Raw genomic sequence first — 27,362 nt, forward strand, 5'->3', positions numbered from 1 at the left:
AATCACGGAATGTTCCTGTGGACACACTGTATTTATATTATAATTCTTGACAAATTCAGTACATGTAACATACACCTTCACCTAGGATGCTCTGTTTATAGGTGAGGAAACTGTTCACCTGCGTGGCCTACCTCAGTCAGACAGTGTTCATGCTGCTCGCTGCCTTCCTGCTCACCCCGGCGGGCTCAGTCACCTGTCTTTCCGTCGCCGTGGGACTTGGGGGCTTTGCTCTAGCAGGGTTCTTGTAAGTCAATTTGCCATATTTTATGGAACAGATTCTTGCGTTATGTTATTGTGTGATGTTGGCAGTATACATTTTAAAACAAAATAAACAAAATATACTCCAACAATTCATAGACCTATTTATTGTAAGCAAAACATATCAAGATTATAAGTTTATTATAAGTATCGATATAAAAAAAAGACAAAAGAGTGGCGCTTTCGTCAATGTTTCCTCTCAAATTGAATATTAATGATAAGTTAATTTAATTTAATTTAATTTAATTTAATTTGCAAAACTTCCCTCATTAGAGGGCTGGCATGTGGGCAGAGTTATATAAACAATTTGAAATTTTATAATGAAATAAGAAAGGTATAACGTAAAAATACAACAGTTATAGCTCTAATATATAAAAGAATACACAAAAACAGTATTGGAGCAGATGGTACTATTTCAGATATTTAGGATATGAAATGTCACGTATTAAACGCACAGGTTTACCATCACATGTGCTATTAATAGGGCTGGAAAAAATTATTGGCTACAGGCTACGCTGTATCGTACGTAGAGCTCTGTGTTTACAAAATGCTTGTGTGCCCGCACGACTAGTTATGTAGCGGCTCCTTGTACAGCCGTGAATGAACTCATAATAGAATTTACATTTACAGGATTACTTATGTTTCAAATTAATTAACTCGGAACAAATATTAAATTGACAAAAAAAAAAAAGTCCGTTAAACTGGAGAATTCGCTACGATAGCTTTGAACCGTACCGTTACGGTTGCGACCAAATTGAGCTAAATACACACTGTCGCCAACATAAGGACATGACGTTTATCTGTGCCGTCGTTAGAAGGAGAAATTTGTGTTTTTATCTCTCTACCTGCTTCGTTCTGAACATTACTGAGAGATAGCACCACTGTTTGCGACAAGATGTATTTTCGTAAATGTTACGAGTAGATTACGTGGCTTAGGTGAGGGTCTCGCGACAGGAACAGTTTTGCTTTTGCGCATGTGCGGACCTCTCATGCAGTAACAGCGTGATCCTTACTTGAATTTATTTTCGTGTGCATATTCCAGATCAAATCAAGAAGATCTCTTCTTGCTCCGGTTACACATCTTGCATATTATACGAAGGTTAGGTTTGGTTAGTTTAGGTTTTTATTAACCAAATCCGCGCATGTGCAGATAGCCAAGATGATCATGTCGGTCATGGCCCTTATGACGGTTTTTGTTTCGTAGTATTGTATAATATGATGAAAGCGGTGAATAATTTCATGCCGTTAAAAGTTTTCATCATAAAAGACCAGATATTTTCTCTAAACCACTAATAAAACGGAAACGCGGTCATAATTACGTACTTAACGCTTTGGTGAACATTAACCGGAAATTTACATTCCTTCATTTGAATGATATTCCCTGAAACACACTTTTTCCCTCCTTTATTTCGTTGTGATAACTTACTTTAATATCTTACTACATCTGCATTTTCTTTTGGTGCATTCAAAACACTGCAGTTGTACTGCATAAACCTTGCATTTGACTAATGGAGTGAATTATTTAAGAATATAGTCGCGAATTTTACTACCGTCATTTCGATTGTCTTTTGTTTGATATGGCTCGGTACGGCCCGGTGACTAGTCGCCAGCGAGCAACGTCGATTACCGATGTTGTTCCAAAAACTCATTATCAATTAAGTCAAACACAATTTTTCCAAGTTGTGAATTCAGTCTGCTGTTCTTTGTTGGATTTGTGTTTCGACATTCTGATACAACCTCAACGTCATTTAAAAAAGTCTACTATTGAGGAGAGTCGGATGTTCACTCTCTCTTCTCCTTACAAACAGTAGTGACACACGACAACGCGACGTATTTTGTAAACAATGTATATAGAAATTATTTACTACCTTGATACCAATTTTTTGTTCAGATCTAGTTATTAGTGTTCTAGGAATAAAATTGTTACAAAGAGATTCACCGAACATCTTTCTGCTTTTTCTGGTGCATCATATTCGAATATATTACAGAGAATAATGTATTGATCATGTCATTTACAAGAGGAAGATACGGGTTTAGATCACGGAGAGTCGAAGTGGACCTTCTAATGGACAAAAACTTTGTTGAGACAGGTTTCATGGTGTATTTTCCGTACTTTCATTTTTCATTAAGAAATCCTCTCAACTCCAACGTCTCGATCATTGTCGACAGAAACTGTTTCTGTGTTAAAATTCACTCTAAAATGGTAAATTCGTAGAATTTTAACATTTAAATGAAAATACCCTACGAGGAACTGTTCTTACTACAGATTTTGTAATTATTTTCTTAATGCTATTTTTAAGCTACAGAAGCTATTCAGTGCCAATGAAATATTGAAATCAAGTACATTAGAACGAAAATGAAAAGAAAAACTGAAGCACAATATTGTGTCATACCGGGATGTATTTCAAGCCTGGCGGCGCCAAGGTACTATTTTTTTAGGTAGGCGCCGCCAGGACAATTTTCTCATTTTCATGTTACCATACAATTTTGCATTTAAAAAAAGTAATGTTTTATTCGTACTTGAACAATTTCATAGTGAGGTTTATTCCGCGGATCTAACAATCTCTTTATCTAGATCAGCGGTGACCAAAACTCGAGCTGCAGTGATTACATGCGATAGATAGCCTATGAAGTAAGGAGATGGAGGAAAGGTACTTGACATGAAAACTACAACCAGTGTGGTTCCTGTACTAACATCTTGTTCAATCCCGCGGATAAAAATCTCAAGCTTTGCTGTATCAGTAATGTCACTGCTATTATAAAGAGCCAGTGAATAGTATCAGTAATGTCACTGCTATTATAAAGAGCTAGTGAATAATATACGATTTTTCTTGCTTCTTTTTTAACCTTCCTCTTGAATATAATCAGGAATTTTCTAAATTCTTCTCTTGATACTTTGTCGAGAAATTCGTAGTTTTTTTTTTTAATTAAAAACTTCTTATGGACAAGTTATTTAAGCTATTATAATCATTACTCTTTTGAGAAATTGTGTTGTATTAAAGGCTTAAGAGCACGAGATATTTCAAACCCCATTAGGTAGCTGACTTCCTTACATTTATTTATCTCGTCTTTCTCTTCCTGGTTATGATTTAAGACATGTCAATTCCTGGCGTTTAACAGTTTGTTGGCACATAATATTGAATCAGTTTTTCTACAATATTATTATTAAATGAATAACAAATAATTATCCTCATCTAAAGATTAAGAAGATTAAAATTGAGATAAAACCTAATAATTTTATCCTTCTAGGGAGAAGATCTAAAAATATCAATATTCATGCACGTACAGAAGAAATATAGAAACACATACTTAGTGGCGAATAATAATAATAATAATAATAATAATAATAATAATAATAATAGGCCTAATTATTCAGCGTGGCAATTAATGTTTATATAGATATATTCCTAATATAACCGTTGAGCAAAGTAAACATAATCCGTGGTAAGAATAAACATGAGTATGTAGCATATACTGGACTTTTTTTAGTATATACTCTTGTTAGTAAGAATAAAAACATTTGAGTACCTACTCATTTTTGATTACATACTCATAACATAGAATCGTAGTAGAATATACTCAAGTGTCCATCTTGTACAGAATATATACTCATGCTTGATAAGAATAAAAGCTAGTATATTCTCATATTTATAAGTTCGTTCTCATGTTATTCTGAGTATGGTTTGTAGAAGGCTCAATTCTGAATATTTGTTGATTTGTGTTCAGTTTAAAGTTAAATAAAAGAAAATGGCAGAATTTATGAACGATGTAGTACCTCGTGGAAAAATATAGAAAAAGACGTGAACTTCAGAAGCCTTTAACGCTTCACAAAAGTGAAAGTGAAAAAGGTTAAACACGTGTTTGTTATTCATAAAAAACATAACCTATAAAAATATGAATGGCTATCAAATTATAAGGTTAGATTATACTGTTAAATATAATTAACAATTACAGTTTATTTGGTAAAATTTGAATTGCAAAATGCAATTACTTGTAACTTTAAATTATATATATATATAACTCTCTATAATAAAAAATAGAATTAGCATAACTGTAATTCTAGAAATGGATTGTAATCTCTATCCAACATCCCGTAATAACGATTTCCCACTACTATTTTCTTGTTTCCTGTTTATTAACGTCACTTACCTGATTCACTCTCTCTTTCATGTCTATTTATTTATTCATTTATTTACTTATTTATTTGTTTATTTAATTAATTAATTTAATTAATTAATTAATTAAATTAATTATTTAATTAATTTGTTTATTTATTTATTTATAAAAAGCAAAACACAAACCACTACAGCATGCGGATAGCATGTGAAAGTCTATAAAAAAAAAACTGAGCATCACGGTGCAATGTGGTCAAAGAGAATAGGTAACACGAGTACATACTAACTTTTAAACGGTCAAGAAGGCTGTATAGATGAGTATATATTCGCGTTAAGTAGAATGTCTTTATTCTTACGAATATGAGTATGTTCTAGTGGTTACGAGTATATAATCACAGGAAGTGCTCATACTCAAAAGTATAAACCTTGAGAAAGTACTTAAGCTTTATTCCCATTACATTTTGTCCGACAGAACAACAAAAAGGTTCTCCTCCTGATTCTTTACGAAACCACCTCTTACTGCTTGTAGAGACAGAATTTGTAGAGCGACATGATACCGCCATTACAACAATGTACAGGAACCTCCTAGTATCTGTTTGAATGTCTGTGATTACACGATGTAATCGCGACACCCGCTTTGGTCACCGCTGATCTAGATTCAGACCCATGTATTTTCGTATAACATTCCTTAGGCATTCCTGTGAAAATAGTATGGCTAAAATGATGTTTATGACGAGTATGATGATAGTTATGATCTGACAGCGGGTTTTCGGTCTCTACACAGTGAAAAGACGTCATGTCTCTTGGTGTACGGGGGAATCATAGCAATGAGTTCAATGACCTCCCTGCAACTGACGTATCGGGATGAAAATCCGCTGTCTAGTTATGCTTATGATGACAGCGACGATTACTGCCGGTACTACCGAAATCCCAGAGCCGGGGCACTTTCTCTTTAGAAATACACCACTGATGTCATACATAGGATGTATTTGCTGATAGTTAATGTTTCTATAAATATTATATTTGAAAGTAGTATTATTCTCACGTATAAATATCAGGAACACAAACATTTATTGCTGGGACGAATAATAGTAATTTAGCTGAAATGTTTTCATCTTTCTACATATTAGAACTTCATACGTTGAGAAATAGTTTAAACGGATTCTACAGTTCAAAGTTGAGTTCTTTTTTAAAAATCATTTTTTGAGTTTAGAAATATTATTTCATTGGCTACTACAATCTTAGCGGTGCAGATAAATTCACTCACGCTGGGTGGTTAAAACTTTACCCTACCCTCTTTTTTCATCATGAAACTTAATCCTGGTCTTTTAATTAACTATCAACTGATTGATATGCTTTATTTGATCTTTGTTTTTAACAATTTATTCGAAGACTATGGGGTGAGAGTGGAGGAATGAGAGAGATGGCGAAATCGCAGTAGGTCTACTACAGTATTCGGAGGTAACCTACGCTCAGCCACCACTTTATTTAATGAACACCTCACATGATAGGCTACTGTGAGGAATTGCAACGCAGTGAATTTGGCGAAAAATTGCGATATCATGAGCTATACCAGTCTAAGCTATACCACTTCGTCTCTTCGGGGTCGATAAATACTGTATATCATACGATATGATGTGATCATAATCATAAGACATGGCATAAGTTCATATTTTTTGTTACTTGTTAGGCTATGTTATGTTAGGTTACTTTACTTTGCCTTATATTAATACGTTGCGATACGATACTGTATATGATAGGATATTACATCTGACACGATACGATATTATACAGCAGGTCTATATGATATGATATAATAATTAAGATACGTAATATGATATGATATGATGATATATGATGTGATGTAGCCTAATGTGATGATAATTATGATGTATGATATGACATGGCATATGGTATATGATATGATATATGATAAGATATGACGATATGATATGATAAATTATATGATATGATATGATATGATATGATATGATATGATATGATATGATATGATATGATATGATATGATATGATATGATATGATATGATATGATATGATATGATATGATATGATATGATATATGTGATGGTTGTTGCAGTGTGAACCACCTAGACATCGCACCGCAGCATGCCGGTGTCCTCATGGGCATCTCAAACACAGTGGGCACACTTCCCGGCATCGTGAGCCCTCTGATAACAGGGTATATCGTTCAGACCAAAGTAAGTGTTCATTGAATATTTACTGCCCTGAAATCAAACTAGTTTAGATTATTTTATTGATCTGTGTAATAGTAGAAATGAAGAAGAAAGTCTTGGGGTCAATACCGAATCATATTTTTTTTGTGAGTATCTTTACTCTCCACTTTCGTCTTTCTTCTTTTTTTATTATTTTCTGGTTTTCATATTTCATTTGTTTGTTTATCGTTGGTTACTTTATCGTATTTTCTTTCTCTTGTTTGTCTTTTATTTGCTTTCCGGCTTTCTTTGTTACATATTTCTTTCTCAATAGAGAAATGTACATTTATTTCATTCAATACCTATTTGGTGTGTAATACTTGTTTTGTGTTTGCACTGTGTTGTGTTGGTTAAACGCTGACTTGTGCCATGCTGTGCTGACCACGTCATCAAGGGCTCTCATTACTTGTGATATCTATCATTGCTTAAGAATATGAACAAGAGTGGCGATGAAATGAGCCAAATGACCTAATTCTTGAAGTTAGACGATGATCAATATTATACTACTACCACCACTACTGCCAACCACTGACGTAGCTCACGTCAGCCGGTAGCTCATTTGTCTACTCTTATGAGGCTGAGCTCAGGCATGGATTCGAAAGCTGCATAGTGTGATTTTCATATTAATTTTGACGTAGAACAACGTCTTTCGTCTCAATAATTATGGGAGGACGGACTTGGAAATTGACAGTCACATAAAAATTCAACCCATCCTTTCCCCTTTTCCTCTTTTTATTTCCCTTATACTCCTTGTAGTATCCGTATTATCCTTTTATTCTCCGTATTCTCCATGTCTTTCCCTTGTTCTCCTTGTCTTTCCCTTGTTATCCTTGTCTTCCCCTTGTTCTCTTTTTTCTCCTTATTCTTCTTCCCTTTGTTCTGATTGTTTTCTTTACGTTCTTATTGTCTTCCCCTTCTTCTCCTTGTCTTCCCCTGATCTCCTTGCATTCCACTTGTTCATGTTTTTCTCTTCTTCTCCTTATCTTCATCTTGTTCTCCTTGTCTTCCTCTTGTTCTCCTTCCTTTCTCCTTAGTCTCTTTTTCTTCCCCTTATTTTCCTTCCTTCTTATTTTCCTCTTATTCCCATTGTTTTCTCCCAAGTATTCATTGTCTTCTCTTTGTCTTCTCTTTGTTATCCTTGTCTTCCCCTTACTCTCTTTGTATTCCCCTTATACTCTTAGTATTTTCCTTGATCTCCTTGTTTTCCCCTTGTTCTTTTGTATTTTCCTTCTTAACCTTGTTTCATTTCTCGCACCACCCACACGTAGTTCTACGTAAAGATATGCAGCATAGTAAAGCTATGCACCTGTCGACAAGTGATCGGAACCACACGTAGTTCTACGTAAAGATATGCAGCATAATAAATCTGTACACCTGTCGATATTTTTTCGCAACTAGGCGAATATTAGGTAATCCCGTAGCGAATATTCGAATTCATCTCGCCAGATACCATCTCGCTATCACCATAACGCGAATTCAATCAACGCCATAAACTTCGTAGTTGATACAGTGTCGTTAAATATCTGGTTAGAAAGCTACTACTACTACTACTACTACTACTACTACTACTACTACTACTACTATTAATACAAGTGGCGTATATTGTCGCGGCCTCGTCTTGCTGGTCTTCCTCTAAGGTCACTCATGCACTCACTGTTAATTTGTCTGAAGTTTAAATTGCCTGCTCGACTGTTATATAAATTTGCAGCACATCTGTTCTCAAAATGTTGTCGATCTCTCACATTTCGAAATGGATTATGCACTACACTTTTAAAAAATACCAAAAAACTGATGTGAAACAATCACATGACCTTTATTCATCTGCTCTGAAGTTTAAAAGTACCCTCCAATTAAACAAAAAAAAAAAAAAAAAACGCTTCAAATAAAAGTTTTAATTGTTTACATGAAAGTAACAAACTATTTTCACTTCATATTGCGATCTTGGTTGTGAACAACGTGATAAATAGGAGCAAAGCATTTTTCATTATTTGAACCACAGCCTTATCTATAGACCTACACAAAGCCGCCCATTACTGACACTATTCAGGATCTCTAACCCTCTAGTGACGGCCTCTATACCAGCTAACTTGCTATAACTTCAAAACCCTAATATAATTAAACACAGCATTAATTAATAAATCACTACACTAGAAATGAACTGGGAAATGTGCTTCGGTATACTGCTTACGCATGCTTTGCTGCGGCGGTTGCACACACATTTTAAATTTAAAAGTAACAAACACTTTTCACTTCACATTTTAAATTTGGTTGTAAACAACACTGTGATTTAGCGCAATAATTACGACAATATTTAGAATTCCGCATCACATAAAATTGTGTTGAACGAACTAAACCAAAGCCTTCTTGATACGCATACATCATGATGGACGAAGAAAACTGAAACTTTACGAACGAAACATAAGCTTTATACGCATTTCTTGTTATATTTGATAAATTATAAAATTTATAAACTAATATTTCAAATTGTTCAGTATTTTTGCAAATTTTTTGAGTTAATAACAAATCGAATGATACATTTTCCATCGTGATATGTGCTGCAGTTTCTCAAAATTTTGCATAATAATAATAATAATAATAATAATAATAATAATAATAATAATAATAATAATAATTAATAATAATAATATATATATATATTTACAATTTACAAATGGCTTTTAAGGAACACGGAGGCTCATTGCCGCCCTCACATAAGCCCGCCATCGGTCGCTATCCTGAGCAAGATTAATCCAGTCTCTACCATCATATCCCACCTCCCTCAAACCCATTTTAATATTATCCTCCCATCTACGTCTCGGCCTCCCAACTAACACTCTGTATGTATTTCTGATTCGCCCATACGTGCTACATGCCCTGCCCATGGGCAGACCTTTGGGGAGGCCGAGACGTAGATGGGAGAATATTAAAATGGATTTGAGGGAGGTGGGATATGATGGTAGAGACTGGATTAATCTTGCTCAGGATAGGGAACAATGGCGGGCTTATGTGAGGGCGGCAATGAACCTCCGGGTTCTTTAAAAGCCAGTAAGTAAGTAACTAAGTAAGTATATATTTACGTGTTACTTTATTAACCCTACATAGTTTTTCCTGTCAGTGATAGCCTATGTCATCATTCCAGAATACTCCACTTACTACCACCACCACCACTAGTAGTAGTAGTAGTAGTAGTAGTAGTAGTAGTAGTAGTAGTAGTAGTAGTAGTAGTAGTGCAAATAATAATAATAATAATAATAATAATAATAATAATAATACTGGAAACTTGTAATAATCGGTGTCTCGCACTCTACCTGTTTTTTTCTCTGTACTTAGTAAATTGAAGGAGCAAACGATACAAATCATATGCTGTGTTAATCTAAGTCGTCATAGAAGCTAGTGAGCTACGATATGCAGATTGTTTATAAACCTTGAAAGTTTATTTGTTCTGGTTTTCACCTTGCTGTGTAAGTAAGACAACTGTTGGAAGGAGTAGACCACACAATGAGACGAACAAACTGGACGTACAGGCTACGCCGCAACTACGTGGCTGAGTTCCAGCGAACCAACTTCGTGTTCAAATAATGAATAGAAAAGTCTTGCGCAAACCAAGTCCTTCATTTTGCCACAGTGTAAACATGTAACCATGAAACCGCATGGTGAGCGTGGTTTTACAAGAAATGTAGATGTTAGGTGCTTTTCGCACATAGGCCTAGCATGCATAATAATAATAATAATAATAATAATAATAATAATAATAATAATACTTCTGATTGAGGATGTTGCTGATATGTAGGCCTACATCTACTCGTATTATCAGGTAATACTTCTCACTTAACCATATATTTCAGAGGAAGAACAATTGTTTGTATGCTTCGTCCATCAATAATGGTGAAATATGTTACGTATACAATGGAGGGGGGAAAGAACTGGCGACTCTATCCCATTATCTTTTGGTTTATTTGCCTAATGAGTGATGCCTTAGTGGTGTCACTTATAAGGTTCCAACCTGTCTCCAACAGTTGACTAAACAAGAATAATAATAATAATAATAATAATAATAATAATAATACTAATAACAGTACCAGCAATATTAGTGATAATGATATAAATTATCATTATTATTAACATTGTTTCAACGATATGAATATTTATCTGAAAAATTGTATTTATACCATTACTGTACAAATTTTAAACTATTATTTTTTCGTTTATGTGCTCGTGAAGTGGGGTATAGCGATAATTGTATCGGTACATGGAAACGAAGAAAGAATCGATTAATCAGGTTTATACGAATATTCATAAGATATATATGCAAAAGAACTCGCATGTTTTAAGTACAGGGTTTCCGATCTCTGAGAACGAATTTGAATGATGTCATATGCGTCAGGAATCACACGACAGCTGAACTGTGGTGCGAGGCGACAGACCAGTAGTGAGTGATCTCATAGTCAGAGTGCACGGCGACTCACAGCAGAAATTCCAAAGAAAATCGAGCCTTTTTGGGAGGGGTATATAACAACTCTTTCCGATGCCAAGTACAGTTACGTGAAAATCATAGGAACCTGCAAAAAACGTGGTTTCGTTATTTACAAGAAAAGTATCTTGTGTGTACTTAATAACAGAGGCAAAGCTCGGATGGGATTAATTCCAGAGTGGAAAAAGCAAGCCAATCCACCCTCGTCACAAGTAGCCGCACCCCACAAGATGATACAAATTAATTCCATTCGAGCTTTACTAATCTTATTAAGTACACAGAAGATGCCTTTCTTGGAAATAACGGAACCTCGTTTATTGCAGGCTTCTTTTATTTTCACTTAACTGTACTTGGCATCGGAAAGGGTTGTTATGTACCCCTCCCAAAAAGGCTAGAATTTCTTGGGAATTTCTGCTGTGAGTCGCTGTGCACTCTGAATATGAGATCACTCATTACTGGTCTGTCACCTCGCACCACAGTTCAGCTGTCGTGTGACTCCTGACGCACATGATGTCATTGAAATTCGTTATCAGAGATCGGAAACAACCCTGTAGAATGGGTAAAGCTTTAGGAAAGTAGCAAGCTGATTTTAACAAACTATAGAAGGATTTTCATTAACTTTAGAAATTAGATATAAAGATGACAAAATGTCTACATTAAAACTAAATTCCGGCACTGGTTTTCTTAGTTGTCCAATATGAGTCATACAAACAGTTACAGGATCCAAAATAATAGATCGGATTAATAGTTTAAATTGTCTTTGTTGTAAGACAGATAGTTTGAAAAGTATCTCCACAAGTTACAAACAGTTACAGGATCCAAAATAATAGATCGGATTAATAGTTTAAATTATCTTTGTTGTAAGACAGATAGTTTAAAAAGTATCTCCACAAGAGTAATATAAAAATAGGTGGCTTATTTAAGAAACGGTTTAAATAAGATAAAGAATTGATTAATTTAATATTTTATGACACATTGATTTCAGAAAAGAGCGCTATTTGATTTTTTTAGGTAAAACAAGATTCAGTATAAAAGAGAAAAATAGATATTTAAACAAAAATGTACATTATGTGAAGATTACGAAAAAGCGTTTGGAAACATAGTAGGCTACAATTATGACAAATACTAAAATATAGGACATGGCTTTCTTAGCCACTCAATATGAAAGCTAAACATTGTTACATACAGAATTCATAAGAATAGATAGGGCAGTAACTTTTACTCCAAAACACTTGCATGAAGAGTATCACCATGAAAAACATTTATGAAACATAAAATAACCTATATGCAGCATTATTCGGAGATGTCTTAAAATGAGGTAAACAAAGGTATGAATTTAACATTTTATAAAACAGCGTTATTTTCAACTCTAAATTACGGCATTTTAACTTTATTGCGACCACCGGCGCAGCTCAGGCAGCAGCGCATTAGCCTGCGCATACGGAGCTGCGCTCGGCCGTGATTTCGATTCCCTGTTGAGCTTGTGCAACAATCAGAGGAAAAAATCAAATTTCACTATCCTCTCCTCTTAACCATTTGCAATTTTCAATTATAGGAAACCGAAATGAATAGGTCCAAAAAACAATTCCTATACGTTGAGAGAATTTGAAAATAGTGTTCGAGAGATACGCTATATTATTATTTCGACAATGGGCTTCACCGTTTGAACTACTTTTCATGAAAGTGTGCATGCATTGTAATTTTATACACATATTGCATATGGATAAGTGTCGATATTTCAAGAAGTATGTCTTTTTTTTATTAACTGAGCTTAGGAAGGCTGCATTCTCGAGAGTTTCACTGATCTATTGGACACTCGACAACTATTGGCTATGGGACAGCAAGAAAATGACTTCACTATCTAAATGTTTGATAGAGTATATTTCCTTAGAGATTTTCTGAAATATTTAAAAATATGAAAAGAATGTATAGTAGAACAAGTTATTATTTATTCTTAAAGTCACAGGATTTTTGTTTCACAAAGAGCGTGATGGTCATAGATTGCAATAATAAAGTTTCATGGAACTGGTGCTGTAGTTCTGCTCTGTCGGGATATTTTAGAGTGCACTAGAGGTTTGAAGAAAATCTTCACAGGTAAAAATTCCCACGTCCGGTGATCTGGCCAACCAACTAACTATATAACTATATAAAGTAATTATTTGAATAGACACCTTGTGATATATTTTCTTACTTGATTAAATGCGAGAAAGCACTACATTGCTTAATCCATAAGCCAACTAAGGTAGCGAGAGAATTAGTTCTTTCGTTTGCTGCTATTTATTTCCACTCCAATTATGAATTAAAACATGGGGATAGTCACATGTAAAATTTCTTCCTCGGGACTAGGAGAGATGGCGATGCACACCTTCTAATCACTAAATTGTGCACCAATATGCCTGGGTTAAATCCCAAATCTCTCCGCAGTGCATATGAAGGGAAGGCATATGTCACTGTTGATAGTGATTCGTCCGTCGGATGGGGACGTTAAGACTGGCGGCCCCCTTGGTGCTATTCGACAGACGTAGGCTACCTGCTGGCACCGGGTTTCCCCTTCACCCTTTCTCACCTTCTTCTTCATCATCATCATCATCATCATCATCATCATCATCATCACCCATTCTACTACACTCACACGAACTCTTAACATACGAGTATACTCACCCTAGTACACGACATAACTCTTCACAGATACACATCATGCATAACGTGGCCCGCCGAAGTGGTGTGCAATTTGAAAATGGGTCATAGTACTGCCATCTATCCGCAGTATGCGGAACCCGAATCGCGCAAAGTGAAATGGGTAGGCATTAGAGACAAACACACACACACACACACACACACATTACAGCCATAACATTGAGCGTATTCCGAATCTCACCAGTGAACAATCCGATGGCATCACGGTGTTCCGAATTCCACCGTTGACGTCATTGATGCTCCACCGGTGTCGCACCGGTGCCATCAGTGAATCTGATTGGTTCTTATATAGGGCGGGAATTAGCAGACGAATAACATCGTGCACTGTTGTGTCATGGCGGTGTGTCCTGCTTTAGTTCTGCTGTATTGTTTGTAATGAGCACAACGTAAAAACAATATGTTAATGGCTTATGAGCGAACATGTCAACGGACCAGTTATTACTACTGGTTCAAGAAATAAATTGTTTATGCTATCTTTTCTTTGAACGAGATGGGAGTACGAAAATTTCGCAAAATTTTGCTAGCGTAGCACAAAAAACAACTTGTACAGTCGCCATGACGGCATCGATCCTTCCAGCGGTTTTATTCCTTATTTCGCTGCAACGTGACGTCATTGATGCCACCGGACCGGTGAGATTCGGAATACACTGATTGTTACACGTACTTGAAACTTGTACTTGCGCGAAAAACGCCTTTGGGAATTAGATATGCCAACACGCTTCATTGGTTTGTCAGAGAAGTTGCCTATACCGCCTGGCGTAGTGAATGTACATTTTTAATAATATTTTGTTTTAAGTCTATGAAATGGTGTAGGCCTATTGTACTATAAGACAATACTTAATCACTGTTACTTGAATCGTTAGGCTACTTTTCATAATCATAACTTACATTTAAGAACAGCAGGCCTTTCCTATTTTTAAACTAAGCGACTTTTCCACTATCCGCAGCGGCGCTAAGGCTTTCCGTCACGATAGGGTGTGTACAAGACGAAGCCTGGCTGGTTATCGAGTTCTTCGCTCGTAGCCTAGCTGGTATCTGGGAAAAAAGTCTGGATGTTCAATACGAATCTTTTTTGTATCTGCGAGTCAGTGTAACTAAAGTCACTCTGATTTTCAAAATTGTCTTTAAAAAGCAATAACAATTTTTAAAAGTGCCAGGATCAATTATATTTGTCTCCAGGATCTACTAAGCGTACCTTAGATAGTTTGGCATTTTCAGTGCGAAAATAACCACGTAAATAATTCCACTTTTCTGGAAAGCGTCTTCTGTCATAATACAAGCCTTTCATTAAATACTACTTAGTTAATTCCAATGCAAGTAGAACATTGTTAAAATAACATGTATTAATTACCAAGACGTCAGTACCGATAATTATCTCAAGTTCCTAAAATTGCCACTTACTGTAAAACATCCAATTTTCATTTAGAAATTTACTTATTATTGGTATCCATTTCACACCACCTAATTCTAGTGCAGAGGTCAACTAAGCATGGGGCTCAATGCCATCTATGGCTCACTTTGACATGCCTGACCTAGGGAAACAGACCTGTGTTCGTTGATCTCTTACATCAGTATTACGGAAAGAAGGAAGAGGAGTGTGTTAGCGGCGATGTTGCCAGACTGCGGAAAGTTCTAACTTAATTGTCTAATTAGCCGTACATTTAACCACAAAACGTAATATAGGTTTTCTATTTATTTAAGTGTAATCTATCGTCCTTTTCAATTTGCAGGGTTATTTTACTTCCACCCTGTATATGTCAGCTACGTAATCTATCGTCCTCTTCAATCTGCAGGGTTATTTTACTTCCACCCTGTATATCTCAGCTACGTAATCTATCGTCCTCTTCAATCTGCAGGGTTATTTTACTTCCACCCTGTATATCTCAGCTACGTAATCTATCGTCCTCTTCAATCTGCAGGGTTATTTCACTTCCACCCTGTGTACTATGAAAGCTAAATGAACAAAACTTTTCACTCTTAATATACATATATTACATTTATAAAATACTGTTCAGAATATTAAAATAGCTAATAATTAACTGTGAAAATAATATCAGATTTGCATAATTTTTTACAACCGTAAAGTATAATAATAATAATAATAATAATAATAATAATAATAATAATAATAATAATAATAATAATAATAATAATAATATACACTTAATTAAATATCTGTATGATGCTTTTACTGGAATGTTTTAGAGACCTACATCAAAATATATTCCTTCAGGAAATATTTTTGTGTAATAAAAATTTAGAAAATGTAATAGGCCTATAGAAAGTAACAATTAAAGAACAAATATTTCTTGAAGGAAGAGGTAAAAGATCCTAGACTATGTTGTTGATGTAGGTCTTTAAAACATTCCAGTAAAAGAATCATGCAGATATTTAATTAATTGTATATTATTATGTAAAAGCTTTACGGTTGTAAAAAAGATATGTAAATTTGATATTATTGTTACAGATAATTATTAACTATTTTAATATTCTGATTAATGTTTTATAAAGTGTAATGTAATGTATATTAAGCATGGATAGTTTTATTTACTTAGCTTTTATAGTAGCTGAGTTATATATATAAAAAAAATAATTTCACTAAATTTTCGCAGACAATGGTGTACTTCCACCTTAAAGACGTGAAGGTTGAACTAGAACCAAAGGGCAGGCGCACAACAAAAGGAGTGCTAAGGTTTGTGCGTATGAATGCTGCCGAACAATACCAGTCCTCTAGTTTCAATGTATATGACACAAATACTTATATTCATATTTGTGTGCTGTGGTCAAGCTTATTTCATATGTATTTATCCAGTTATTTAAGTAGTATGATGTTGGCAGAATTACTTGTGCATTTACTTTAATTATCCATCTATAATTTCTCGTCTTTTCATTCATTTGTTCATTACCAGCAGTCATATTTTAAATCTTAAATCTTGTCGCGGACTCGTGAGAGTTTTTCAGATTGACCTATTTTTATTATATTTATTAGCGCGTTAACGTTTGTTTTTTTGCCTGATCATCTTTACGTGCTCTAACTATACTTTGTTCCATAATGTCTCACAGGAGAAGTAAACATTGCCGGCAGAGGAGGAGAGAAGTATAATTGCTATTCAACCAATGGCAGAGGTCTCACTCTACGCTTGACTTGACGTTGGACGGTCTGAAGCGTTCTACCCGCGCCTAACTTCAAGACGCGTGGAATGAGGCCTCTGCCATTGGTTGAATAACAATTATACTGCTCGCCCCCTGCTGGCAATGTTTACATCTCCTGTCAGACATTATGGAACGAAGTATTGTTTACTGTGAGGGTTCTGAAGTCTTCTACAAAAATCGTTAAAATTTTCGAAAACCATGGAAGTAATTAAATCCAGCTTCGAAATTCAACGTGAGTTAGGAATGTAAAGAAATTGATCCTAGATTATCTATGGGTTCTTTTACACACCGTGAATGTACTATATGGAATCCATAACTATATTTGTGTCCTGGTGGAAGCCACGCTAAGGAATTTATTGCTCTTTTAAATACATTCCTTTCTGCCTGGTTTAAATCCTCGAACATCGAATTCAGCGGATAGTAGCCTATAGTAATCACTACCACCAATCATGATTCCGAGGCTTGTATAAGAAGCCAGCAGGTTGATGTACACAAGGAATTAGCCTATTCCTCAGTAAAACATGTAATTTAAATAAAGTACTTTATTTGGTTACTTCTTAATTTCGAGGACCCTTCCACTGTCCAACTCAAAATACTTGTACACTGCAGCCAATTGATTATAGTATCTGTCACCATATTTATTCCCTACGTCACCCACATGTCTATCGAAGGCTGTGTAGTCTTATGAGAGACTCTGATCTGCAGAAAAATCTACGACTTCAGCGGAAACGTTGGCCGGGAAGATATCTGTCGACAAAGCAAAGAGTTTTGTGCTATGAGGAAGAGCTGGACGGCAAATAGGTCTGTGGCTGGGGTCCTCTTAATTAGGGACATGGTTTCTTCTTGCGTATTAATTGTACGGCATGAGAACCCCGGTTTTTCTACTGTTTCAGCTTAAGCTATGCTAAATAGTTATGGTGTTCTTTAAATTTCATTACCGACTTTGAACACTCTAAATCTAATATATTGTTACAGTAACCCCTAGAGCATCAGGGATGGAGACTGACTGACTGACAGGCTCCCCCACTCACTCGCTCGCTCATTCACTCTCACACTTACTCACTCACTCACTCGATTCCCAAAGTGCGTTTTTCTGTAATGGATTGCATGCTAGGAGCGATGATGGTAGTTCTGCGTGCTTGCTTGCTTGCTAGAAATTCTGTCCACTGCTGACTGCTTTATTAACTATCATGTTGGATTTCCAGATTAGGTAGCCTGCTATTTTATGTGTTAGCTTGAATGCTAGAACCGTGTTAACAAGTTCATTGTTTTCCAACTAAATCTGTTTTTTTTTCTATGTTCTTTAGCTTGTAAGAATACAGCAATTAAATATGGGACTTAGCTATTTTACACTCCTGGTTTAGTTACTTTATTACAAAATTTACTATTGTTAATGTAGGGCTTTAGTTGTTTTCCACTTATAGTTTAGTTTCTTCTTCATCATGAGTGTTAGCAATAGTTGAAGCAGCAGACGATTTGAATTGTAAAGCCTTGGTTTTTCTGAACTAACGCATGCGACGTGCGAGATGCGAGGTCCTCCTCGCACAAATCTGGACTACACGAGAGACAGTGAGTGGTTTCTATAATTGCGAGATGCGAGACCCTCTCACCTCGGATCTCGCATGCGTCGGTTCAGAAAAACCAAGGCTTGGGAGTCCGCTGCGTATGAACGGTAACAAACATCGAAACAAACTTGAGAGCCATAAGCGTACCCAGTACAGCATCAGGCTTGCTGGCCAGCAAATAAACATGCAGGGATACACGCATCGTGGGAACCGGACTTTAGGTCGATGGCCGAAATCTCTGGTCCTGAGGATAAGGAAGTTGTGATTGGAAACAGCCACTCCTCTGTCGCACAACAAGAGTGCCATTCTTATGGGCTATCTGTCAGATTTATGCAGGACCGGCCGATAACAATGGTCTAACACTCTAACAGCTCGGTGATACTTCTGATTCTTTCAAATTTTACAATAAGGTTATCGGTAAGTGAAATAGTATTTCAAGTAGTAGAGTACCACACCTATTCGTATACTCTTAACTACAATGCCACCATTCCAAATTCTTTTCAGGGTCGCAATTCCAGTCACAGACAGTACGTCCATTCCTACATGTATTCTCAATTACATATTCACCTATTGTAGCTCCTCACTAGTTTCTTACATACATACATACATACATACATACATACATACATACATACATACATACATACATACATACATACATACATACATACATACACACATACATACATACATACATGCATACATACATACATAAATACATACGTACACACTCATACATACATACATACATACATACATACATACATACATACATACATACATACATAGGGTAATTCCGGGGGAGATAGCCATGCGGGTGAGACGACCAACCGCTCTTATTTTTATTCTAATCATCTGTTTCGAATGAAAATCGGTTTGCCGCCAGATGTTAATTAAACGAAGTGATTGTTGCACCTGCGAAAACGTAAGGTTATTATTTCCGCGTTTTGTAGCCGGTCGTGAGTCTGTGAGCAAGCAATAATTTTTCAGCTTCTGAAATAACAATAGAGAAATACTGCGTTTGTGGGGAAATTTGCTGGAAACATTATTAAAGAGGTAAGGCATCTTTAAACATTCTATCTTAACTATATTTCTTCTCTTCACCGTTGCCAGTTTTTATTACGCGGTATGGCCATCTCTCCCGTAAAAAAGAAGAGATGGCCAGCATTTTTCCGGGATAGATGGCCTACAATTGAGGAATATTATGTTAAAAGTATCGTTATTTCTAGATTCCGATCAAATATAAAGCAAAGCCCGGCAGCAATCGCGTCTTTGGACTGAAGATGACTTACACCGTGCTTTTGAAGTCATTAAATATGGCACTTCTGTACGTCAAGCCTTCATTACATTTCATATTCCAAGAAAAGCTCTGGAAAGTAGAGTTAAAACAGACAATTCTACAAAGGGTGCAATGGGACCAAGTGACACATAGGCAATGACAATGGATGTAGGTTTGTTCGCCATATTAAATATGCAGGAACATGGATTTTCCCTTACAGGGACCAATGTCTATAGTCTCGCTTACATTTTTGCTGAAGAACTTGTCAATATTCTCTGATTGGCTGACAAGCAAGCATTCTGATGGGAGCAGATAAAAAAGTTATATTTTTTCACCATGTTAATAACGTCAAAAGAAGTGCTTATACAAATTTTGGCCACTTGACCGCAATTACGAGGGCCGTAAAAAAAAGTTCGCCAGGGGTCGTTAACAGAAAGAAAACACAATTTAATTCAAAAAATTTATTGGAACAGACATAGCAATTGTTGAGTTGTTTTTTTCAATACATTCCACACCGGAATGAGACATCTGTCATGTCATGGGACGGTAGAGAGGTGCAGGCGGCTGTCCAACGCTGGTTTCGATCCCAGGAAGCTGACTTCTACGACACAATGGTACAAAAATTGATCCCATGGTATGAAAAATGTCTCAATTCCAGTGGGAGATACGTTGACAATTAGCGCAACAATTGCTGTATCCGTTTCAATAAATCTTTCCATGTAATTGTGTTTTTTTCTGTAAACGGCCCCAGGGAAAATCACTTTCTGGATGGCCTGGTAATTACGGTCGAGTGGCCAAAATGTGTATAAGCACTTCTTTTGACATTATTAATATGGCGGAAGAAAAAAAAATAACTTTTTTTATCTGTTTCCTTGTGAGACAACACTTCCTATCCCGGAAACCAACTGGAAAAGATACTGTTACTTTGACCTTTCAGGATTTTGTTTCATTAACATGTTCGTAAGGTCCCGCGTCGTGGCCTAATACATCCTGCCTAGGACTCGCGTTACGGAATTCGCGCTGGTTCGAGTCCTCATGGGGGAAGAAATTATCTCATGAAATTTGAGCCAGTATATGGGACCGGTGCCCACCCAGCATCGTGATGCACTTGGGTAACTACGATAGATAGCGAAATCCGTTTAAGAAAGCCTGCTGTAACGGCTGGGGGGATCATCGGGCTAATCACACGATACCGCCATTTGGTTGGATGATCGTCCACCTCTGCTTCGACATGTGGACGTGAGGCCAGCAGCCGGCTGGTCGATCATGGTCCTTCATGGGCTGTCGTGCCTCGGATTATTATTATAATGTGTTCATAAGCGTTTCAATTTATTTCTGTGTTGCTTTAAGGAAAATTCACTAAAAGGGGAAAAAAACAAAAAATAAAGTTGTTGAAAAATTTCAAACAATCATAATTATGCACTTAGACACTATATTTATGTGTCCAATGCATAAAACCTCATTGTTTTACAAAACATTGTTATGAATTTACTTAAAAATAATGGTGGCCATCTATCCCTATATCCTATGGCCATCTCACCCATATATGTTGGGTGAGATGGCCAGTGGCGTATTATATTTCAAACGTATTTTTTTATTACATCAGTGAATTCTATGCGCCCTGAGGCACTGTAGTGGAGAAATATAACCTAGAAGGAACGTATTTGATTTGTTTCGTATTTCTTTACCAATCGGTTACCCTGTTCTAAGTGATTTAAAAAACTATGGCCATCTAACCCGGAATTACCCTACATACATACATACGTACATACATACATACATACATACATACATACATACATACATACATACATACATACATACATACATACATACATACATACATACATACATACATATGCTACAAGAAGGCGATACCAGAAAACTAAAAACAACGAAGAGCTGAGAGAACAACGAAGGCATCAATACTTAGAAGCTAAAAGAAAATACGAAAGAACCATAACAAAGGAGAAAATCGTGTCTTGGAAAAAGTACTGCAGCCTAACTCCAACAAACAACCCATGGAACGCGGTCTACCGCTTAGCGTCTGGAAAAAACAATCACACAACACCTCTAACCACTTTAAAGAAACCAGACGGCTCTCATACATCCGACCTAAAAGAAACGCTGCAGCATATGATAGATCATTTTGTACCAGAAGACGACGAAACAACAGACAACAACTACCATAAGCAAGTCAGAGAAGATAACAAACATCCCCTGGAAACTCAAGATGATGTGGAATTTACCCGGCAAGAAATAGTACACATTCTAGAAAATATGGACCCAAATAAAACCCCAGGAGAAGATGGATTAACGAGCAGAATCTTACTTCAAGTATCGAAAATTTTACCAAGATTTGTGACGGCGATATATAACAATTGTCTCAGGAGAGGTAATTTCCCCCAACAATGGAAGAAGGCAAGAATAACTCCCATAATAAAGCCAGGAAAAGAGTACTGCCAGGAGGTTACTAAATTCCGACCAATAAGCCTCCTAAACACAGGGGGAAAAGTGTTAGAGAAATTGTTAATTAACAGAATTATGTATCATGTTAATTCAAAAGACCTGATGTCCGACAAGCAGTTCGGATTCACTCCACAAACTAGCACAGTGGACGCCGCGATGGCACTAAAAGAGTATGTTGAGGAACATCTAAAGGAAAACATGTATTTGGTGCTAGTAAGCTTAGATATTCAGGGAGCTTTTGACTCAGCCTGCTGGCCGGGGATCATGCAAGCCCTGAGGAAATTCCAGTGCCCAAGAAATCTGTATAGGCTTGCGGACGATTATTTTAACCAGAGAACAGCAACATTAGCAGTGAACAACGCTAAAGTAGACAAAAACATAAGCAAAGGCTGCCCGCAAGGATCCTGTTGCGGGCCAGGATTCTGGAACCTACAATACAATTCCATTCTCAGTTTAGACTATACAGAACACACTAAAGCAGTAGCATTTGCAGACGATCTGATAGTCATAACTAAGGGAAAATCAATTCTTGAAGCTGAGAATTATGCAAATATTGAAATGCGAAAAATTTCATCCTGGACCCAAAACAACAAATCCAGGTTCAATGAACAGAAATCAAAAACTATGTTAGTAACACGAAGAAAGCGAAGGGAAAATAAAGAAATACACATATTTCTAAATAATAAACAGTTAGAACAGGTCGATCAGATGAAATATCTTGGAATTATAATCGACAAAAGATTCACCTTCAACCAACACATCGACTACGTCGCAGAGAGATGCAAAAAGCTTATTAACGCTCTCTCCAAAACAGCAAAAATAAGCTGGGGATTAAATTACAAAGCTCTATGGACAATTTATAATGGTGCAATTCTGCCACTTTTATCGTACGGGGCACCAGTATGGATAAGCGCTCTGGACAAGGAATACAATATCCGGAAACTTAAACAGGTACAGAGACTAATAAGCTTACGGATAGCAAAGGCATATCGTACTGCGTCCTATGAAGCTCTCTGCATTCTGACGGGACTGACTCCTGTACATCTAAAACTAAAAGAAATTGCGATCATCCACCAAGTAAAAGGAAGTAATAATTACGAAACTCATAATGTTGACCAGATAGTTAATTACAAAAATTGGACACACCCTTCAAAATCAGTAGAAATTCACGAAACAAGACAAGGCGAAGAATACACATACGAAATATACACAGATGGAAGCAAAAGTGATGAAGGAGTTGGATCAGGAATAGCCATGTTCAGAAATCAGGCATTAACACACCAACTGAAATTCAAGTTGTACAAAAAATGTTCAAATAATCAAGCTGAGCAACTTGCAATTATGAAAGCATTGGACAGCTTAAAAGGTCTCAACATCAGAGAAGTGCCGATTGACGAGCGTAAAGTGGCAATCTACACTGACAGCAAAATCACGTTAGATTCCCTAAAGAACAAAAAAAGTCACAAGTATTTAATTGAAGAAATTCGAAATAAAATTAAATCTGTAGAAGAAGACAACTGGACAGTGAAATTCAGCTGGGTTAAAGCGCATGCTGGGATCTACGGCAACGAGTTAGCGGATCGCCTGGCGAAGCAAGCAGCGAGAGACGGTGATCTACAGACGAGTTACGACAGGATTCCAATAAGTGCCGTGAAGAAACAACTGGCAACCATAAGCGAGGAAATATGGGAAAGGGAATGGGAGTCAACCACCAAAGGAAATTTGACGAAATCGTTCTTCCCGAAGGTCAGCGTGAGATTAAAGAAGAAAATACCGATGTCTTCCAACTTGACAACGCTTGTGACTGGACACGGGAATATAAATGCCTATTTCTATCGTTTCAAAATCAAGGACAGTGCTATGTGTGTATGCGGTGTAGGCGAACAAACAGTGGACCATGTAATATATGACTGCATCAAATTTAAAAATGAAAGAAAAACTCTAGCAAATTGTATACATAGGAGTGGTGAAAGGTGGCCCATAGACAAAGACAAATTAGCTAATAAGTATACAAAACAATTAATCAAATTTGCGAATAGTATAGACTTAGGAAAACTACAATAAAATACATAACAAAGGCATAAAATAGGAATCACAACTTCTTAGAATTAGTGATGTAAGTGTAAATAGAAATAACGTAAGAGGATTGTAATGAACAGTATATTATTTAAATGAGTGTAAATGTTAATCACAACTTGTTAGGATTAGTTAGTGTTATAAGTGTAAATAGGAATCACATCTTGTTAGGATGAGTAACGAACAATTATAATTTAAGTAAGTGCAAATAAGAACCACAACTTGTTAGGCTAAGTCAATGTTATAATCAATGAACAATATATATTTCAATGAAATGTAAATAGGAATAATAACTAGATAGCTCAGGATTAGTGAGTATATAACGTTAAATGTAAGCAAGGAAGTATTCATCACATGTTAATATTGTATATAGATATATTCGTATTGTCAAATGTAAACCAAGGCATGTAGTACTGCAGGAACTAGTGGTGGAGCATGCTGTTGTATATAGACTTCATATATACATACATACATACATACATACATACAGTCCACACCTGTGGAGTAACGGTCAGCGCGTCTGGCCACGAATCCAGGTGGCCCGGGTTCGAATCCCGATCGGGGCATGTTACCTGGTTGAGGTTTTTTCCGCGGTTTTCCCTCAACCCATTACGAGCAAATGCTGGGTAACTATCGGTGCTGGACCCCGGACTCATTTCACCGTCATTATCACCTTCATCGCATTCAGACGCAAAATAACCTGAGATGTTGATACAGCGTCTTAAAATAACCTAATAAAAATACATACATACATGCATGCATGCATGCATGCATGCATGCATACATACATACATACATACATACATACATACATACATACATACATGCATGCATGCATACATACATACATACATACATACATACATACATACATACATACATACATACATACATTTCTCATTTACTTAGTCACTCCTTCACTAAGTAATTTATAAACTTGTTTGTAACAGAGCGCCTCGGAGTGGCAGATCGTGTTCTACATCGCGAGCGGCATCTACCTGATAGGGGCGGTTGTATACGGATTCTTCGCGTCAGGAGAGCTGCAGAGTTGGGCCAGGGAGCCAGAGGAGCCGCGACGCGACAAGAGTGACCACTGCTACTCTAACAACGCCATGGAGGTTGACTCCTTGTAGCACAGGCGCGAGGCTTGGACATCCTTCAAGCAGCGCTAAAATGAAAAGTACTTGACCGCGACAAGGACAGCTCTTGCCGCCTGGATATTCGCCGCTTTGACGGTTCAGTTTCAAATGAAACGCAATAATTATTTTAAAAGTGACATTTTTTATAGTACCTATACATTGTTATATCAAGGCTAGTGAGGAATATGTCCTTACAGTGTAGAACTGACTATTGTGATCAGAATTACATTCCTTTACTCATCACGTGATTGCAAGTTCCTTCATCAAAGTTTAAGTTATCCGAATTCGTGATAATTCTGTTTGTAGTAAAAGATATATAGCTATGTTTTTTTTACAGACCTCGAGATAGCCATATTTTTATTAATTTCTTGAATTAATCACCATGTTCATAAATATTAGTTTTAAACTTAACTTGCAGAAAGCTATAATGATTCATTTGGAGAGTAGGCCTATTACATTTGATGATTCAGGAATATTAGATGCATCAGTTTTCCGTTGTTTTCTGCACCGGTGATAGAAACTTTGTGAACTACAAAGAGATAAAAAACAAAAATGAATGGCTTGGGAAAATAATCCAAGTAATTGTAATTTCCCGCAACAGATTCCACTAATATTTACAGCAAGTCGGTGTAGAAAGAAGAGATCCAGACTTCAGTATTATGTTGTGTATGATAATACTAGATTTCAGCATAAATAGTACACAGTCCGAAAAATGAAATACAATGTTTTATTTATCTTTTTATAGATATACCACATCATATTGTCTTTCTCAAACAATAACCGTTTTAATATCTTATATTTTCGTAATTATTTTTATTCACATATTTTTAAAACCATAAGTGTGCACATTTTGGTCAACTCGTGTTCCTTTTAAATTTTTTACTATGGTAATTCTAACGTTCCATAAAACATCATGTTATATTTATACTGTGCATCATCTGATAAATGCGGTTTTACTTATCTGGTTATGAAAAAACAGAACATCATACAACAGAAATAGCTACCCGACTGGAAGAACTTACTGTAGTATTGCAATATAAGTTGTTGTAGAATTTTACAATGTTCTTACTTGTGTTATGGCTTGTATTGTTGACAGGCCAATTTAATGTTATATTCAGGTTTTGGAATTGCAAAGACTTTTACATGTATTACGGTTGAATATGTAAAATAATATAGTTGTTAATATAAATGAAATTCTTTATTTATAATGAAAGTTGTAATTCTTTATTCAAGTTCCCTTTCGAGAAATCTTCCAGAGGGTTTATCATCAAGACAAGATGATAATATGGTACCGGTATTACAAAGATTGGAAAAAGGGAGGGGGAATTAAAATGCTTGTAGAGAATCTATATTACAGATTTTTTAGTTCACCAAAATTTACATAACATTTGCTGGAGATAAAATTTCTGCACTTTTACTGCGAGACAAACAGCTGAGTTAGACTGAATCTCGAGACTCAATGTTATTTGTTTTCCTTTGTATAGAGAATAGGCCCGAAAACTATCATTGCAGCATCGACTGGGCTTGTACCTTGTTGCTCTTAAGAAATATTTTTGTTGAACTCCCAACGACCGCCTTTCTTTGTAGATATCGTGACTCAGCTTTAATTTAAATATGAAGTCTCTAAGTTCCTCTAATTTAAAATCCTCATCGAGTATTTCATTATATCTCTCGTTTATGCCCGTACCATAGGTATTACGGACTCTCATCACCTCTACATGTTCTCATTAATTTATTAAAATGTCTCAGCCAATCATCTTCCCCAATAAAATTTCATTCTTCTTCCTCTCCCACTTCGCCACCCGTTTAATTTCCTTCCACGCTGCTGATATGTTATTATTGCTAATCAGCACATTTAGCTTGCTCAGCTCTTTATTTGCGAAAGTTTTCTTTTTTACTAAGAGT

The 27,362-nt window shown here is 36.2% G+C and overlaps 1 protein-coding gene across 4 annotated transcripts in view; it reads left to right on the top strand.

Annotated features, from left to right (window-relative positions):
- Positions 1 to 26,296, top strand: part of LOC138694438 (sialin-like) — a 246,340-nt gene extending 220,044 nt beyond the window's left edge. For all 4 annotated transcript variants that reach the window (XM_069818147.1, XM_069818146.1, XM_069818145.1 and 1 more), the window contains 3 exons: positions 102 to 244; positions 6,473 to 6,593; positions 25,269 to 26,296. In XM_069818147.1, the coding sequence (XP_069674248.1) occupies positions 102 to 244; positions 6,473 to 6,593; positions 25,269 to 25,451 (447 nt within the window). In that variant the 3' untranslated portion in view covers positions 25,452 to 26,296. The remainder of the gene's footprint in view (positions 1 to 101; positions 245 to 6,472; positions 6,594 to 25,268) is intronic.
- Positions 26,297 to 27,362: the final 1,066 nt, after the last annotated feature.

The sequence above is a fragment of the Periplaneta americana genome, chromosome 2 (assembly GCF_040183065.1).
Source record: "Periplaneta americana isolate PAMFEO1 chromosome 2, P.americana_PAMFEO1_priV1, whole genome shotgun sequence".
Lineage (NCBI taxonomy): Eukaryota > Metazoa > Arthropoda > Insecta > Blattodea > Blattidae > Periplaneta > Periplaneta americana.